The 19,010-nt window shown below is 39.6% G+C and overlaps 1 protein-coding gene across 1 annotated transcript in view; it reads right to left on the reverse strand.

Annotated features, from left to right (window-relative positions):
* Window positions 1-4,377: 4,377 nt before the first annotated feature.
* Window positions 4,378-19,010, reverse strand: part of LOC127679230 (ankyrin repeat domain-containing protein 26-like) — a 75,045-nt gene continuing 60,412 nt past the window's right edge. Inside the window, exons 26-31 of the mRNA XM_052174925.1 lie at window positions 18,289-18,418; window positions 13,637-13,828; window positions 12,736-12,950; window positions 11,267-11,495; window positions 5,519-5,564; window positions 4,378-4,433 (exon numbers count right to left, since the gene is read on the reverse strand). Of these exons, the coding sequence (XP_052030885.1) occupies window positions 4,378-4,433; window positions 5,519-5,564; window positions 11,267-11,495; window positions 12,736-12,950; window positions 13,637-13,828; window positions 18,289-18,418 (868 nt within the window). The remainder of the gene's footprint in view (window positions 4,434-5,518; window positions 5,565-11,266; window positions 11,496-12,735; window positions 12,951-13,636; window positions 13,829-18,288; window positions 18,419-19,010) is intronic.

Consider the following 19,010-nt stretch of genomic DNA (forward strand, 5'->3'; position numbering starts at 1 on the left):
AGGTGGGCTCTACAAGTTCCCTCTCCTCACTGTTGGGCATTCCATCTAAGGTTCCTCCCTCCCTTTGAGTCCTGAGAGTCTCTCACCTCCCAGGTCTCTGGTACCTTCTAGACACCCCCCGCCCCCATAGGCTGCATATTTCCCTTCATTCTGCTGGCCCTCGTGGTTTTCCTCTTGTCTCCAACCTCTGGACCCCCACAATACCTGATCATGTTCCCCCTTTCCCTTCCTTCTCCCCTCTCACTCAGGTCCCTCCCTCTGCCTCCTGTGATGGCTTTCTTCTCCTTCCCAAGTGGTATCAGGCCTCACTTGGGCCTTTCTGCTTGTTAACCTTGAGTTCTGTGGATTGTATCCTGGGTATTCCATACTTTTTTTTGACTAATATCTACTAATTAATGACTATATACTATGCATGTCCTTTTGGGTCTCACTCAAGATGTTATTTTCTAGTTCCATCCATTTGCCTGCAAAACTCATGATGTTCTCATTCTTACTAGCTGAATAGTATTCCATTGTGTAAATGAACCACATTTCCATTGTGGGGCATCTAGGTTGTTTCCAGCTTCTGGCTATCAAAAATAAGGCCCCTATGAACATAGTGGCGCTTGTGCCCCTGTGGTATGGTGGGGCATCTTTTGGGTATATGCCCAAGAGTGGTATAGCTGGGTCTTCAGGTAGATTTATTTTCAGTTTTCTGAGGAACCTCCAGACCGATTTCCAGAGTGGCTGTACAAGTTTGCAATGCCACCAGCAGTGGAGTAGTGTCCTCACCAACATGTGCTGTCACTTGAGTTTTTGATCTTAGTCATTAGGATTGGTATAAGGTGGAATCTCATGATAATTTTAATTTGCATGTCTCTAATGACTAAGGACTTGGAATGTTTCTTTAAGTGCTTCTTGGCTGCTTAAAAAAACTTAAACGATGCAATTACTGCTCCGAAATTTAGTGTACCTTGAGGAGTCTCTAGTCATTGGAACCTCAACATGGCACAGTTTAGGCCAGAATGTACCTTTATACCTATTTATTAAGGCTCCTTTATTCTTAGTTTATAACATCATTTGTACAGGAAACCACATATCCTAATTGGGAAAATTTGTGTTCAGATGTGGCATACTTCATGATATCTGCTATATAAATATAAATTTCATCATGTTTTAGAATATTGCAGACTTGCCTATTTTGTTTTAAATCTAAAGCATGAGCACCATCTTCTGGACAGATGTACCACTTGCCAGGTGTCAGATCCTATACAGCACAGTAACTGCTGCTTATGTGGAGGTTTCTGTCATAAAACTCAGCATTTTATTGCAGATGAAAATGGAATCCTTGAAAATGTTTCAAGATAGAATTTGAAGACCCTGACCTTTATGGTCGTCTCTTGACACCTTTGTCTTTTATTCTGGAAGATTTTTACTGGGATCATTCTAAACTATCAGACAAGCTCAATTCATACTACAAGAAGAGATTAGTTTTCTTTTTTGCTACCAGATCTATAGATCTGCACCTTTCATTGATTCTTTGAATTTTTTCTATTTTATTGATTTCAGCTCTGAGTTTGATTCTTTCATCCCATCTACTCTTTCTGGGTGCTATTTCCTTTTGTTCTAGAGCTTTCAGGGATGCCATTACACTGCTAATGTGAGCTTTCTCCATTGCTCTTAGTGCTGTGAACTTGCCTCTTAGAACCGCCTTCCTTGTGTCCCATAGGTTTGGGTATGTATATGTTCATTTTCATCCAACTATAAAACGTTTTTTATTTCTTTCTTGACCCATTTTTCATTCAGTAGTGAGTTGTTCAGCTTCCATGTTTGTAACCTTTCTGATATTTCCATTCTTGATATCCATTGTTTAATCTGTGGTGGTCAGAGAGGATTTAGGGTGTTACTTCAAATTTCTTGTGTCTCTCTCGAGACTTTCTTATGTCTAAGTATGTAGTTAATTTTGAAGAAAGTTCCATGAGCTGCTGAGAAGAAGGTATGTTCTTTTGTGTTTGAGTAAAATATTATATAAATGTGTTAGGTCCATTTGATTTATTACATCATTTAGCTGTAGCCTTTCTCTGTTTAAATTTTGCCTGGATGCCCTGTCTATTGGTGAGACTCAGGTATTCAAGTCACCTAGTGCCACTGTGATGGTCAGTATGTGATTTTAACTGTAGTAGGGTTTTTAAATGAACTTTGGGGCCCTGGTTTTTGGTGATGAATAAATGTTCTTTACTCTTTCTTCTGATTAGTTTTGTGTTGAAATCTATTTTGTCAGATATTAAAATGGCTACACTGACTTGCTTCTTGGGTTCATCTGATTGGAATAGCTTTTTCTATCATTTTACTTTGAGGTGATATCTATCTTTGATGTTAAAGTATGCTTCTTGTATGCAGCAGAAGGATAGATCATGTTTTTCAAATTCAACCTGTTAGTCTGTGTATTGGGGAATTGAGACTGTTGTTATTGAGAGCTATCACTAAGCAGTGTTTGTTGATTCCTGATATTTTGTTGTTATAGTGTAGGTACCCTCTCCCCGCTTTGAATTGCTGGTCTGGCGTTATTTATTCCTGGGTTTTCTTGGGTGTGGTAACCTCTTCAGAATGAAGGTTCTTCTAGCACCTTCTAGAGAGCTAGACTTATACATAGATACTGCTTAAATTTGGTTTTATCATGGACTTTTCTTCATTTACTGTGATTATAAGTTTTGCTGGGTATAATACTCTGGGCTGGTGTCAGTGATCTCTAAGAGTCTGTAGCCCATCTGTTCGGGACCTTCTGGCTTTTAGAGTTTCCATTGAGAATTCAGATGCTATTCTATTGGGTTTGCCTTTATATGTTACTTGGTCTTTTACCCTTATAGCTTTTAATATTTTTTCTTTGTTCTGTAGATGTAGTGTTTGATTATTATGTGTTGAGGGGAGTATGGAATTTTTTTCCTGGTTCTATCTATTTGGCACTCTCTATGTTTCTTGTACCTTGGTAGATACCCCTCAGACCCCTTGGACAGGATTTCTTTGTGTAACAGCTCTGGCTGCCTGGAACTTATTTTGTAGATCATGCTGGCCTTGAACTCACAGAGATCTGCATGCCTCAGCCTCCCTAGTGTTAGGATTAAAGGCATACACTGCTATGCTTGGCTGGCCCTCCTTTTTTAGGTTAGGAAAACATTCCTTTAATAATTTTGCTGAAAATATTTCCTGAACTTTGACCTGGGTTTCTTCTCTTTCCTATCTTCTTATAATTTGGTCTTTTCATATCATCTCAGATTTCCTAGATGTTTTTAGGCCTAGTGTTTTTTTGTTTGCTTTTGTTTTTTGTTTGTTTGTTTTAGATTTAACATTATCTTTGACTGAAGTATCCATTTCTTCTATCTTGTCTTCAGTGCCTGAGACTGTTTTTCATGACTTGAACTCTGTTGGTGAGTTTTACCTGAGGTTCTGTTTATTCATATTGTCTTTGAGTCCTTCGAGCATATTCATACTAGCTGTTTGAAGCCCTAGTCTTGTGCTTCAACTCTATTTCATCTCAAAGCACCTACAGTTGTAGGATTATGTTGCAGTGAGCAACACAGGGAAAGGTCCTTTGTGATAGTATGTGAAACTCTAATTGTAAGGCATTACAATTAGAGGATGAAATTCCTTTAGCAAAGAAGTTGTGTTTTTTTTTTCCTTTGAGAAAAGGGATATAAACAAGTGTTTAAAGTTAAGCATCAAAGTTCAAAATTCTATTAAGTTTGATGGAGCTGTAACGACTGCTTTGGGGAAGGAATATAGCCACTAGCAAATGATGAATGACAACTTGGCTGTTTGGATGCTGTTTAAATAGCTGGGATTTGGGCATTTGGGGTATGTAACATGCTTTCATTTGTAAAATACACAGAAAGGTAGTTTTTGCCAAGAAACAGCTTAAATATAGGATTAAAATATTTAGTGTGTGTGTGTGTGTGTGTACATGCATGGATGCATTTATATACAGGTATGCTTGGAGGCCAGAAGTGGGTGTTAGATCCTCTGAATTTGAGTTACAGGCAGCTATGAGTCACCTAATGTAGAGCTGGGATTCAACCTTCAGCCTCTGCAAGAGCAGCAAGCGCTCTTAACCACTGGGCCGTCCCACTGGGCCGTCACACTGGGCCGTCACACTAGCCCTGAAAGAACCACTGGGCCGTCGCACTAGCCCTTAAAGACAGGATTTTTATCATACATATATGGTTGAAGGAACATGATACAAAAACATGTTTCTTCGATAAAATTATCACCTAGTGTATTTAATGAGAAACTACTGAAATGTTGTATAAGGGGGTCACTAAATAAAATGTCTTTGTTTGGGAAAAAATATTTATTTTACTCTTTGCACATCTTTGTTATTTCCCTAAAAAAGATCGTGATTTGTTACTTAGACCCTGAAGGATAAGCTTCCAAGGGCCAAGGCTCAAGTTCAGCTGCAGCTAGAAAGAAAAAGAATTACAATCTTTATTTCAGGGACTTCACAGTTAACAATAGTAGTTAGTAACTTAGCCTTATCAGGAGAGATAAAATGACAAATATGCATGTATCACTTCAGTGCAAACTAAATGCTCATGTGTGTACACGCTGAATTAGTTATCAGGGCTGAGTGTCAGTATGCATTCCTACTCTTCACTCATATCCTCAGAGACCATGTGCTAAGCTGCTGGGACAAGCTCTGAGAGGATGAGAGAAGATGACTCATGGCAGCCCTCAGCATGCCATTGTACCGTAGCCCATGTGTTTGTACTGAGCAATAGATTCTTTTTTCTTTTTTTAAGATTTATTTATTTTATTTATATAAGTATACTGTAGCTGTCTTCAGACACACCAGAAGAGGGCATGGGATCCCATTACAGATGGTTGTGAGCCACCATGTGGTTGCTGGGAATTGAACTCAGGTCCTCTGAAAGAGTAGTCAGTGCTTTTAACCAGGGAGCCATCTCTCCAGCCCCTCCCCCCATTGAAACCTCCAGAGGGAGCTATATGGCATTCTGGGTTGATACTGTAACCTCTTAGGTGGAGGTGTTATTTGAGGAGAAGGCAGTGTGCAAACTCTAGAGATAAGAACAGGAGGAACCCATGGATACTGAAAGCAGCAGCAATTGGCCAGAGTAGGTGAGTGGCGGGAGAGAAGGCGGACTAGCCGGACAGCAGGCACTCTGACTTCTGGCCTTCATAAGGAAACAGTACTTCCTCCTCCAGGGAAAGTTAAGCCAGCGAGAATTCAGTAATGGGATTTAAAATGATACTTGTCAAGTGACAGCTTAGGAAGTATGATTGCTTGACTATCAATATGACTATTGCAGTTTTTGAGGAGGTTGATGGGGCAGGTGTTAATGAGTTGTTGAAGAATGAAAAAGAGGCTTTGAAAATCCATGGAGCTACAGAAATGCAGGGTGAACAGTCCTCACTAGGGAAGCCTATGTCTGCATGCTTTTAATGTAGAATCTATAAGCCAACCATACAGTTTGCCTTGGAAATTGATATTTTACTCTAAATTCATGCATGCATGTTGGCAACATACCTTTATCTACCTCTTCATTTATGACTTTTATCAATTTTTGCTGCTTCTGAAATACCAAATTTTATGTTAAAATCAAACAAATGATATTGTAGGAATGATATATCACTTAAAATATATCTTTTATAACCCCTCAAGACCCATTAAAGTAAAAGCTTCTTAAAATATATACATATATGAAAGAGATGGAAGTGGAATCACCAAGTAACTGGAAAGAACACATCTCTTGCCACTAAGCAAAACGTTCTGACTAATTATAGTTAGCTATTTACAGAATATATGGGTTGCTACACTGTATTGTATCATCCCAATTAAATTGTCATCACTTGAATCTTTGGATAAAAGTTTTTGTCCTATTAATGGCCCCCAAAGAATCTAACATAGTACCCTTCACACAGTGTGATGATAATAAGGAATTGGTTTGTAATATCTATAAATTTTTGATGTGAAGCTTTCTTTGACTGATCGATTTCCTATTATTTTCTTTCCATGACATTTCTATTGCAGCAGCATTAGTGAGTCTTGTAAATGGAACAGCTGTATACTGGAAGAAAAGGAGATGATTTTACTAAAATCAATTAACAAACTGGGTACATTGACACACACCTGTAACCTTAGCACTTGGGAGGTGGAGTTAGGAAGATCTTAAGTTCAGGGTCAGCCTGGGCTACATAGAGAGTTTGCAGCAAGCTTGGGTGTATTAGTTTGGGTTCTCTAGAGTCACAGAACATATGGTAGTCTTTATATAGTTAGGGAATTTGTCGATGACTTACAGTCTATAGTCCAACTCCCCAACAATTGTCAGCAGCAGCTGTGGATGGAAGTCCAAGGATCTAGCAGTTGCTCAGCCCACGAGGCAAGCAGGCAAGGAAGAGTGAGTCAATCTTCCTTCTTCCAATGTCCTTATATAGATCTCCAGCAGAGGCTGTAGCCCAGATTAAAGGCTGTAGGTCTCCAGCAGAGGGTGTGGCCCAGATTAAAGGTGTGTGCCTCCATGCCTTTAATCCCAGATGATCTTGAACTTGGAGATCTCCTTGTCTTAATCTTCTGGAATTCATAGCCACTATGCTTCAAGATCTCCATGCCAAGATCCAGGTCAGAAACTTATATCTCTGAGCCTTCAAATCAGGATCATAGGTGAGCCTTCCAATTCTAGATTGTAGTTCATTCCAGATATAGTCAAGTTGACAACCAGGAATAGCCACTGCACTGGGCAATCTATATAGCAAGTGCCCGGGTCAAGAAAGCAAACCAATGGGCTGCACAAGGGGCAGAAGCTGCCTGTAGCTGAGTTTCCCCCCAGTTAATTTAAATGTTAGTGCAACAGGAAGCCTGTGATTGGACAGGGAAAAGGGATGGGGAGCTAGGAGTTTCAGTGACCAAGACAGAGAGAGGATGGAGAAGGAAGACAGAGTAAGAACAGGACCATACAGATTCTGCTTGGCTTTAAATAGCCATAGGTAGTTATGATTATCTATAAGAGATGGAAAATTATAGGACAATTTGTCTTATCTAGGTGGGCAATTTATATCAATATCAATTGGCTCTGAAATTATTGTGTGGGCATCTTGTGAATTGAGAATTAACATATAAATCTGACTAATTATAAGCTTCTAGAGTTTTGATTTTACCCGTTTACTGGGGTCTGGGCTTGCTGACCACAGGGTGTGGATTGCTGGCAGAAATTGCAGCAAGAGAACCTCGATTGGTCACTACATGGGGCTAGCCTAGAGGCAGAGGTGGTGAGACTGCGGGCAGACTTTTTTAATATTTCCAGCAACGGCCACCAGCCAGGTGTCTGTGGCTGTGTTGATGTCCATAACTGTTGTTATTACTGAAAGACCATGGTTTGTCCTGTAGCCTGAACCCATGTTGATGCCTGTGGGTCATGCCACCACTGGGGGCCATTTAGATCTGAGTGGTCTGCCCTGCCACCAGAGGCCATGGTGATGTCTAGGCTATGCTGCCACTGAAGGCGGTGTCTGGGTCCATGGTTCTACCTCAGCTAGGAGTTATGTTCATGGTCTGTGCTGTCACCAGAATCTGTGTGGAGGCCTGTGAGACATAGTCTCCCTGATTGTGAAGGGCAAAGAGGCCACTTTTGCTGTGATGTGGATGATTGTAGATGCAGTTGAGAGGGAGGGACATGGCAGGCTCCAGTGACAACCCCCACCTCCACCCCAGTTGCCCCATCCCCTACAGTAACAGCTTAGACAGAAAGCCACCAAAGGGGACTCTTTAAAGAAATACTGAAATAACCCTTTCCTCCCCAAATAATAGTAAAATAGCCTCACCTCTCAAAATTTCCTCCATATTGTGTACATATTACACATTCATTCACCCTACTCTTGAAAAATGACTAATTTTTCTGGAGGGAACTAATAAGAACATTTTACATTTTCAGTATGCACAACAATTTACGGAGACATTCAACTTTCATTCTCCTTTGTGTGTGAGTGTGTATGTGTCTGTGTGTGTGTTCATGTATAGACACTTGTGTGTGTACAAATGTGCATGTGGAGGCCAGAAGACAGTCTCTGGAACTTGTTTTTTTTTTTTTTTTTTTTTTTTTTTTTTTTTTTTAAATGTGTCTAGTGTGGTGGTTAAGAGCACTATCTGCACTTTCAGAGGTCCCAAGTTTAATTCCCAGCAACCACATGGTGACTCACAACCATCTGTAATGGGATCTGATGCCCTTTTCTGGCCTGCAGGTGTACATAGAGCACTCATACATAAAATAAATTAAAAAAAACCCTTAAAAGAATGTGTGTGGTGAATGCATGTGTGTATATATGAGTGTACAAGTGAACTTCTCTGTGGGTGTGGGTGTGGAAGCCAGAAGCTGGACTCTGTATTCCCCTCATCATTTTCCAGTGTATTTTTGAGACAAAGATCTCTTCATTTGGATCTGGTTTCAATGGCTGGCTGGTCTGGCTGGCCAGTGAACTCCAGGGATTCCTCAGTCCCTCTCCCCCAGCGCTGCAGCTGCAGCTATGTGCTGCCACCCCCGGCTTCCCTTGTGGGAGCTACGGATCCAAACCCAGCTTGTCTTGCCTGTGCAGCAAGCACTTCATCCACTGAGACATTCTTTCAGCCCCCCCAGGCTCTGTTCTGGGTGCACAAGTCCAATTTCATGACCCCAAAATATGGGACTAAGCTAACAAATGAAAAATACCAGTTGGCTAGGATATTATAATCTCCTATATTAAAGCACTCAATTAATTTGTTCTTCTTTAATCTATTTGTTAACTGGTGCCTTAGAAAACTTAGCTGTGCTCTGCTATTGTATTGTTAGGGCACGGAGACTAGAAAAGGAAAGCTTGAGACAGTATTGTTCATAGGCTTGGACTGCCTTCTGTGTGCTAAGATCATGAAATCACCATCAAAGCTACAAGACAGTGCACACTGGCAGGATAGACATTTCATTAATAAGTCAACACAGAGAAAACTAGTTTTTAAAATTTGTTCACATTTTGTTAAAAATAACCTCCCATGATTTTCCTCCTACTCACAAAATTGCCATATACAGTCAAATACCTGAAACAGGAATGACCATAGTTGAAATAATTTTTTTCTTATAGATTCTACAATAGATTGAGCTTGCCATTCTGGGAACCATTTACAATTTTTATGAAAGAGGACATGGTTACATTAAATTCATCCTCTTACATTTTTGTCCTTCTTTTCTTTGTGCTATGACAAATACCATGGCCAAAAGCAATTGGGGAGGAAAGTTTTAGTTCATCTTACACTTACATGTCATGGCCTATCATTGAACAGGAACCCAAGGCAGGAACTGAAGCAGAAGCCATGGAGGAGTGCTGCTTACCAGCTTGTTCCCCATGGCTTGCTCTGCTTACTTTATTATACTCTCCAGGTCCTCCTGCCTGGGGTGGTACTGCTCACAGTGAGCTGACTCTCCCACATTAATCATTAATTAAGAAGATGCCCCATAGACCTGCTTGCAGGCCGTCAGATGCAGGCATTTCTTCAGGTTCCTCTTCCCAGAGGACCTTAGCTGTGTCAAGTTGGGCAAATGCTAACTAGCGTGACACAGGGCTGTCAAGGACTGCATACAGCTTTTCAGAAGACTGATAGAATATATTCTATTCCATGGCCATTGATTTCATTTCAGGGAAGGCAAAATGGAGAACTTTAGGAGAACTTCATTAAAAACTCAGTGTTTGAAGAAAAAGAGCAACACTGGAGATCTTTCCTCTCTTTCTCTATACCTATATACATACATGTATGTACGCATATGCATATATGTGTGTATGTATATATATGTACATATAAATATATATGTACATATATGTACCTTTATACATATATATACCTAGATATGTATACATATGTACACATATATCTACCCATATGTATAAATAATATATATACAGTATATAAATACTATATATATATATATATATGTACACACACATAATGAGTTAACATAATCACTTGTTGGTTCAAGATTTTATTCTGTTTTGGTTCCTAAATTTAGATATGTTTGTATATGACATGAAAGCAGAGGTAAAATGAGTGGGAGGGGAAGACATTGAGGGTGGGAAGGGGACTATGCTAAATGTATGATATATACTTGTATGAAAACTTTAAAAAATAAAATAAAAATGGGTCAAATATGATGATGTAAGACTCATACTTTGAGACTATTGGGAGAGAACTTAGGGGAACAATTAAGGACATAGCCACAGGCAATGACTTTGGAACGGGATTCAAATGGCTCAGAAAATAATAGCAAAAATGGACAATGGCCTACTTAAAATTAAAAAGCTTAGACTTATGAACTTAGCTCAGAGGGAGAGTGCTTTCCTAGTATCATAGGAAAAGACAGAAATCTTATGCACACTGACAGAAAAATTAAGTATCAAGACAGATAGGTCATAGAAAGGGCGAAAACTTTGTCAGTTATTCACCTAACAAGTGATTGTTACTTTGCATATAGAAATAATAAAAAAAGTCAAAAGAGCAAATAAACCAGTGAATAGAGTGTGTAAGGAGATACTTTGAAGCAAACATGTAGAAATGGCTAACTAACATGTGGTACATGTTCAATATCTTCAGCAATCAGCAAAATGAAAATTAGAATTACATCAAGAACCCATTCAGACACACTCACCAAAACGAGAAATGTTGGTAAGGATGTGGGACATAGGAACCCTTAAAACCTCATTGGGATTGTATAATAGATTACTTTAGTCACCACAGAAACCAACACCATGCGATTCATTTCTAAGTATACAGCAGCAGTTCTGCATCTCCAGGTTTGTCACAGCACTATCCACATAGTCAAATTATGGAGTCAGCACAGATGGCCAGTCAATAGATGGGTGGATGTAGAAAATTTGAGATATATATGTTTTATGCACTTAATTTTTTTCTGGAGGCCAGAAAGATGGTTCAGCAGTTAAGACCACTTGCTACCCTCCTGAGTTCTATTCCTAGCAACTGCAAGGTATTTTATAAATACCTGTAATTCCAGAGCCAGGGATCTGACATCCACTTCTGGCCTCCATGGACATCAGACATGAACACATTGCACCTACATACATACAGGCAAAGCCAACAGACGCATAAAAGTTTTCTTTGTAGAGATCCTGACTATTGTAACCTTTACTTACCATGCATAAGTCAACTAAACCTATGCAGTTCAATATCTCACCAAGTGAAAAATAATATTACTATCAGATACCAGAGTTGGAATCCCAAAGGACAGAAGAGAATATATCTTACCTTGAGGAGACTCTTCCGCATAAGCTCAGGAGAAGGCTGAGGGCTGGGTATGGCAGGCTCTGGCTTTCTGCTTGCAATGAAGTTAGGGTTGCGATTTATATAAGTACCGTGCTCAGTGACACCAGGATTTTTGGGGACAGGCCTTGTAGTAAGAGTGTTCTGTACAGTTCTGTTCCATTCTGTCACCAGCAAAATGTCTGTTCTGACTTTGCTTAGTTTGCTATTAGTTCTGTGAAGATTGCAAATAGTAAATACTTATGCCCTTGTTCCCTAAATGAGCCACTCTTTATTTTATAATCCCCTTACCAATCTTAATGCTCAAAATGCCTTGGCGCATACTGTTGGCTCTCAGGTATAGGTTTAACTTTATTGTGAAGAATTACATCTATTTCCAAGCTAACTAGTGAATCAGAGTAGAAAAGAGATGATGCCTGTCACTGATGGATGGCCTCTAGACGTGCCCCACTAATAAACTGATCATGCAAGTAGAAATAACTGTTTTTTAAAGGGCAAAACTGTGAGATGGTGCTATGTTCACATTCTTGACTATGATAACCATTGTACCATAGGAAACCACAACTAAACAGCCTGTGGTGATCCAAGACAAATGTATACAATCCAATGTACAAAACGTATACTTAAAAAAGCAAAATTCACAAACCAGCTAGAAATAGTCTATGCAGTGAAGCAACTTGGGTTTCAAAAACTATTGAATGAGCAGATTTTCAAGGTTTTGCTTTCACTATTTATACTTCACCGATAACTCGGGACAAATTAAGTATTTGGTACACAGGGATAATTCAGAGCAGCCACCTCTGGGCTTGAAGACGGTTCTTCTGAGGATTTAAAAACAAGATGAGCAGTTCCTGGAGAGGTTAGCTTCTTTTGTCATTTCCAAGGTAGGACTTGCTGTTTCCCATGCACACACCCTGACTCTGGCCCGGGGATTATGTTTATTCTTAAGTTTATTATGTTGTGAATGGAAGTTTGTCCTCACTGGGTTACGTGTCCTCTAGGGCTCAGCACAAATGAGAAGCTTGTCTACAGGTAGCTCTGATGGTGACACCAGAGACTCAATAGACACAGTGGCAGGCAGTTATTTCCCCAGGAGCCAGAATGTGCCCAGAGGGGCAGTATTGTTACTGTGGGTCCTTTTGGCTGTGTTTCTAAGAAAGTAGTTAAATTGTTAATGTTTCTACTTGAGAGAATGTTAACCTAACTTTATGATAATATAACTGTCTTTGTTAGCTGGAAGTCCAGTGTATCATTAGGAGAGAACAGCACAGGGAACCAGAAATTAAAAAGGGGGATAAGTGTTTGGCAGCCACATTGCCAGTGTAGGTTTATTTCTGGCATTACTTCCTGGTTATGATTTGCCGTTTGCTTACATATCCTACTGAGCCTTCCGAGTCTGTTTCGGTGACTGTTCCACAGTAGCGGCGAGTGAGTGAGCCCCTCCCCTGACTTACTTGGTGAGCTTGTGTGACAGCATCTTGCTGAGCTTCCGCTCTCTGGCACAGCGCTGCTGGTATTTTTCTACCTTTCTCGCATTAGACTCTTTCTCGGCCTCCAGTTTCTCAAGCTCAGACTCAAGGTTTTTAATCCTGAGTTCCATTTGACTCATTACCGAGTCATTATTACTGTCTCTTAATGCCAGTGTATGCTTTTTGTCTTCTAGTTTTGCCTATAGAAAATTAAAAGGATATACTTTTGAAATAATCACATGTCACATTCAAAATACTTAATGTGCTTGCTTTAGTTTTGATTCCCAGAGTAATTTTAAATATGTGAAATAAGATGCCAGAGTTTAAACTTTCAATACCAACCCCATTAAGTCCAGATCATAAAATGATACTTGGACCTCGTTTTGGTTGGAGTGGAGCGTGGCCCGGGGCCTCCTGGTGCTTCTGAGCCACAAGTCTTAGTTCTGCATTACTCTCAGGTTTTCCCTCCCGCAATCAGACAGGGCACAGGGTGGAGCTGACTCCAATCTCACCCCGCCCCCAACAGTGTAACTTAAGGATAATTCAGAATTGCGGTGAAAGCATGTTGTATTCCAGTCTCTCTTTCCCTTCTAGGGGTATTGTTTTAAATTGCTTAAAAAGCTGAAAATAATTATTCTGAAAGATTAATTGTATTTTAATGATGGAAACAAGTAATTAAAGAGATAAGCAGATGTCATCCACCTTCTAGAAATTTCCAACACCAGCTGTTATAAAACTCACAGAGGACACACACATGCAATTCCGTGAAATTAACTTGGGATATAACAGATCTGTTGTCCTGTAAAAGTGGCTGTCTGTCCTTTAAATTTCGGCGTCCCCTCTTTTCAGCCCCTCCTTGATCCTGTCTCTCCTCACGGGGACCTACCATGTTCTCTCGCAGCTGCTGCTGCAGGTCTAATGCATCCCTTTGCAGACTCTTCTGATCCTCATGCAGCTTTTCGTATTGCTTTTGTGCTATTTTTATTGATAACAACTCCTGCTCAATGTATTTAAATTGTATATCCAGAGGTAGATATTTGGAGGTTATAGTTCCCCATTTTTCTTTCAATTCATGGATCTATATGAATAAAAATCACATAGCCTGGTCAAAAAGGATTTAGGCTTGGAGTCTAACCGAAAAAGAATAGCAAATTTTAACATAAATTCAGTTGCAATGCATTATAATCAATAGCAGAGTCTTTGAATGTAATCCATTGAACTTTGTACAAAATCAAAAAATGAAAGCTACAGAGAATCACAAAAATATACTTTAAAATAATATTTTTATAAATTCTTTGAGAATTTCATACAGTGTGTTTTGAGGATATATATTCCCCTGTCCCACTTCCTCCCAGATTGACCCTCACCTTCCTACCCAGTCAACTTGATGTTCTCTCTCTCATAAAGATCCGTCTGACTCTGCTTCCCCAGTGCTAGAATTAAAGGCATGTGCCAGTGATGGCACACACTTCTGTTTTTGTTTTTGTCTTTCAAGACAGGGTTTCTCTGTGTAGCCCTGGCTGTCCTGGAACTCACTCTGTAGACCAGGCTGACCTTGAACTCAGAAATCTGCCTGCCTCTGCCTCCCAAATTCTGGGATTAAAGGCATGCGCCACCACGGCCCAGCTGATGGCACACTTTTAATCCCAGTACTCAGGATGCAGAAGCAGTTAGAGCTCCGAGTTTGTGGCCAGCCTGGTCTGCAAAACAAGTAGACAGCCAGGGCAACACAGAGAAACCCTGTCTCAAAAACCTAAAACCCCAAACCCAAAACCAAAACCAAAAATCACGCCCCCCCCCCCCACTACCAGACTCCCAGAACAAGAGTCTGGAAATAACACTATAATTAATTAACCTGACAAATGTGAAGGCTAAAGTTGCACATCCTTTTCTGAATTGGGGATGTTCTTTGTTCATTTGAATGGCTGTCTTAGTAGCTTTTTTACTGCTGTGAAGAGACACCATGACCAAAGCAACTTACAAAAGAAAGCATTTTGGGGCTGGAGAGATGGCTCAGTGGTTAAGAGCACTGACTGCTCTTCCAGAGGTCCTGAGTTCAATTCTCAACAACCATATGGTGGCTTAAAATTATTTGTAATGGGATCCAATGCCCTCTTCTCGTGTGTCTGAAGATAGCTACAGTGTACACACACACACACACACACACACATATATATAATTTTTTTTAAGAAAGCATTTCATTGGAGGTTTGCTTATAGTGTCTGAGGGTGAGTCCTTGATCATAGTGGGGAGCCTGTCAACAGGTAGAAATGGGGCTGGAACAGTAGCTGAGAATTTGTATGTTTCATTGACTGGGAGTAAGCATTCAACTATATGAGCTTATCTGGAGGCCATTTTCATTCAAACCACCACAGCTGCATTAGAGGAAGTGATGATTTCCAGCAAGAACCTTGAAAGAATCTCCCAACACAAAAGTCTAGTGATAGGACCATCTGTTTTCGAACAAGATTGGCTTACCTTAATCTTTTAGTCTTTCTACAAAATAAGAGTGAATTGATTTGTAACAATTGTGGAAAAATAAGTATAAAATAGTATAAGTATAGTTTTTCTGGCAAGAAACAATGTGGGATGCCTGGATATTCACATGCAAAAAAAAATTGTACTTTGTGGTAGTTTGGGTATGCTTGGCCCATGGGAAGTGGCACTATTAGTAGGTGTGGCCTTGTTGGTGGAAGTGTGGCCTTGTTAGAGGAATTGTGTCACTGTGATGGCAGCACTTGTAGGTAATATATATTCTTAAGCTCTTCCCAGTGTGAGTCCATCCCCTCCTGGTTGCCTTTGGATCAAGATGTGGAACTCTCTGTTCCTCCAGCACCATGTCTACCTGGACGCTGCCATACTTCCTGACTTGATGATAATGGACTGAACCTCTGACTCTGTAAGCCAGACCCAAATAAATGCTGTCCTTTATAAGAATTACCTTGGACATGGTTTCTCTTCACAGCAATGAAACCCTACCTAAAATAAACACTTAAATAACATGCTTACAACATGAACTCAAAATATACCTGCTACATAGAAAAAATAAAGTCCTAAAGCTTCCCCATGTGCTCCTGAGCACATTTTCAAAGGCATCAGGACTGGATCTGGTGTTTACTTCTGTGAGTTATCAAAAGCAAAAATGGGTTAAGTAGGCTTCAGCAGCTGCAACAGTATTATGCTTGAAAAGATACCACCAAGAAAGTAAAAGGTAGGATTGGAGAGGTAGCTGGAGGTTTTGAGCACTGGCCGCTCTTCCAGAGGATCAGGGTTCAATTCCAGCACCCTCACAGTGGCTCACAGCTACCTGTTCCAGGGGACCTGATACCCTCTTCCAGTTTCTAAAGTCATCAGGTGTATAAGTAGTACATAGACATACATGTTGGCAAAATATGCATAAAGTAATCTGTAATTATTTTTCCCTCTAAAATATGAGACCTATATTTAGAAACCCCAACATGAATGTCTGGAAGAAAGGAGTCTGTGTTCCTGTATATGAGAAACATGTTTGGAAACAAACGTGAATTGGGAGTACAGATGACATATGCCAGATGGGAGGGGTGTCAGTCACTCACAGTGATGACAGTAATTCTTAAGAAAGTATTTGAAAAATCACACCCTTGATATGGAATTCATATCTAGAATAAAGGACTACTACAAATAAGAGATAACACAGCTTAAACCTGGAGATGTTATAGAATGAACATGTCTTCCCAGTAAGAAATCACCCCAACACCTAGAGATTATAGAGACAAACCTTGTAGGGAACCAGCCCTGGACAGAAACCCTCTATTCATTTATATAGTTTTACATCCCCAGGTTATACTTTGAGCAATGAGACATGTAACACAATGACAGGGACTCTGAGGTTTGGTTGTCTGGACAAATTGTGATATTTACAATGTCTGCTGGGCTGTTCTGTATGTTCTTCCTGATGAGAGAAGTGGGGGCACTACTTTAGCTAAATTCTACGTTGTGTAACTTAGTATTTCCTAAGAAATTTAATAGGACCATTAGAACAGCAATTCACTACTCTCAGTTTCTCCTGTATTAGAGGAAGAATCTAAATAGTTCCTTCTGCAAAGAAATATACAAGCCACTAATAAGTGCACAAAGAGGTTCGTGCTCACACCGTACTCTTAGTAAATTGGTAAGCATAAAAGAAAACCTCAATGGTGTATTCTTCATATCAGAAGGTTGGAAAGGTTTTCACTTGAAATGGTGGAGCAAGAGCATTGGCAAGGACATGGAGAAAATCACAACTCCCATTCGATGACACCGCAAAAGACTGAGTAGAGGTACCGCATGACTCAGCTATTGACTGTAAATATTCATGAAAGGAAACTTAAACCATGCAAACACAAAAGCTTGTACTTGTTGGTCCGTGGCAGCAGTATTCACCGAAGCCTGAAGAAGAGACAGTTTACAGGCCCATCAACTGAGGAATGAATAGAATATACAGTATGTTCACACTGTATCAATGGGACGATATGACTTAGGGACAGGAAGAAGTTATGTTCCGATATCTTTTACTATATCATACTCTTTGAAGCTGCTTTGCCAAAAGGACTTGGGCCCATCTTGTAAGTAAAAGAAAGGGGATGTCATCTCTGCCTTGTTTTGTTTATTTCCTGATTAACTGCACTAACTTCTTAACCACTCACAAATATCCTTTAAGTCATTACCTTAAATCTGTGGCCACCTTGATTCTAAGACCAGGATAGCCTTATAAGCTGGAGGCAGCTACTTATCATGGTGAGGTTACACCCTGGAACCAGAGTAATTATCTTATAGGGACCAGAACAATCGTCCCTAGCAATGACAGCAGTAACAGGCCTTGCTGGACAAGACATGAAACACCTTCCCTAGGACTGATACACTTTTGTCTTCTGACCAGTTCTTTCTCAGCATGACTTAAAGGTCATGTCACTAGCCTGAAGATGGACTTGGGTCACATGGACTTTTATCTGTTCCTCTCCTCAGTGTGAATATTGATCCAATATCCTGTTTTCATTACTCATCTCTTTGATTAGCTTATTGGTAATGTTACAACAGACATGAACACTGAAAATACAATGCAAAGCAAAAGGAAAAAGACCCTAGATTACAGACTGTGTGATCCTTGGTGTGACAAATACATGAAAAGCAAGGTGATGGGAACACAGTTGGTGGGTGGTTCCCTAAGGCTGATCAGGAAGAGGCATGAGTGGTGCTTATAGGGTATGTGGCTCCTCAATAGGATGGTGAGAGCCGTCCCCATCCGTCACGGTGGTGCTTGCAAAGCACTTGCAATCCTATCAAATGCTTCTGACCTGCATCTATTAAGTAACTGGACTAATAGGTATGCTAATTATATTCCAGAAACAGCTTCCAAATGAAATGATGCTATTCAAGACTTAGTGATTTGTGATGGTGTGTACTGCTTGGCTTTACATAACATTTTGAGTGCAACAGAATACCTTTTCAATGGAAAAATAATAAATTTTTCACTGACCCCAAATGTGAACATTTAAGGGTGTCCAAACAAATTAAATTTACCTCATTTTTTAACATATCCACTGAAACATTCACTTCAAGTTCTTTAGTTTTTAAATCTCCATGGCAACTAAATTCTCCATTTTCATGGTCATTCAATTTCTTTCTCATTACTCCTAAGTGTTTCTTTATTCTGCAAAAGTATACAGTCAGTATAGAAAGTTTTTTAAAGAATAAATGCTTAACAATTTTTCAAATGGATTGTATTTGCTATCATGTTTTTACATATATTATTTCTTTTAAAATAAATACATATTATGATCTTTCAATTGTTCCAACTTCAATTATTGAAAGTATTCTAATAAAATTATAATCAGGTAAATATTATGAAGAAAAATTTTATGGTATTTATGGCATATAATAAATACTATAACCATATACACAATTGCTTCAACTGTTAATGTCTACTTTAGTATTATATTATGAAGCACTAACTAATTATTAAGAATTAGTAATAACCCAGAGATCAGTCATTAAGGTAAAGAAGAAAAATGTGGATATGTGTGAACTATATGCAACTATTCACCACTTTATATAGAGAGTGGAATATCCAGAGAGTTCAGTATTTGTGGAGGTTCTAAAACCAACCAAACTTCTGTAGATAACAGGGGTGACTATATTTTAGTTGTATCTGTGTATATACATATATACAGATTTCTATACATGTATAGATATATACACATGACAAGTTTAGCAACATGTATGCTCCATAAATGTGTGACACC

Source organism: Apodemus sylvaticus, chromosome 1 (assembly GCF_947179515.1).
Source record: "Apodemus sylvaticus chromosome 1, mApoSyl1.1, whole genome shotgun sequence".
Taxonomy (NCBI): Eukaryota; Metazoa; Chordata; class Mammalia; order Rodentia; family Muridae; genus Apodemus; species Apodemus sylvaticus.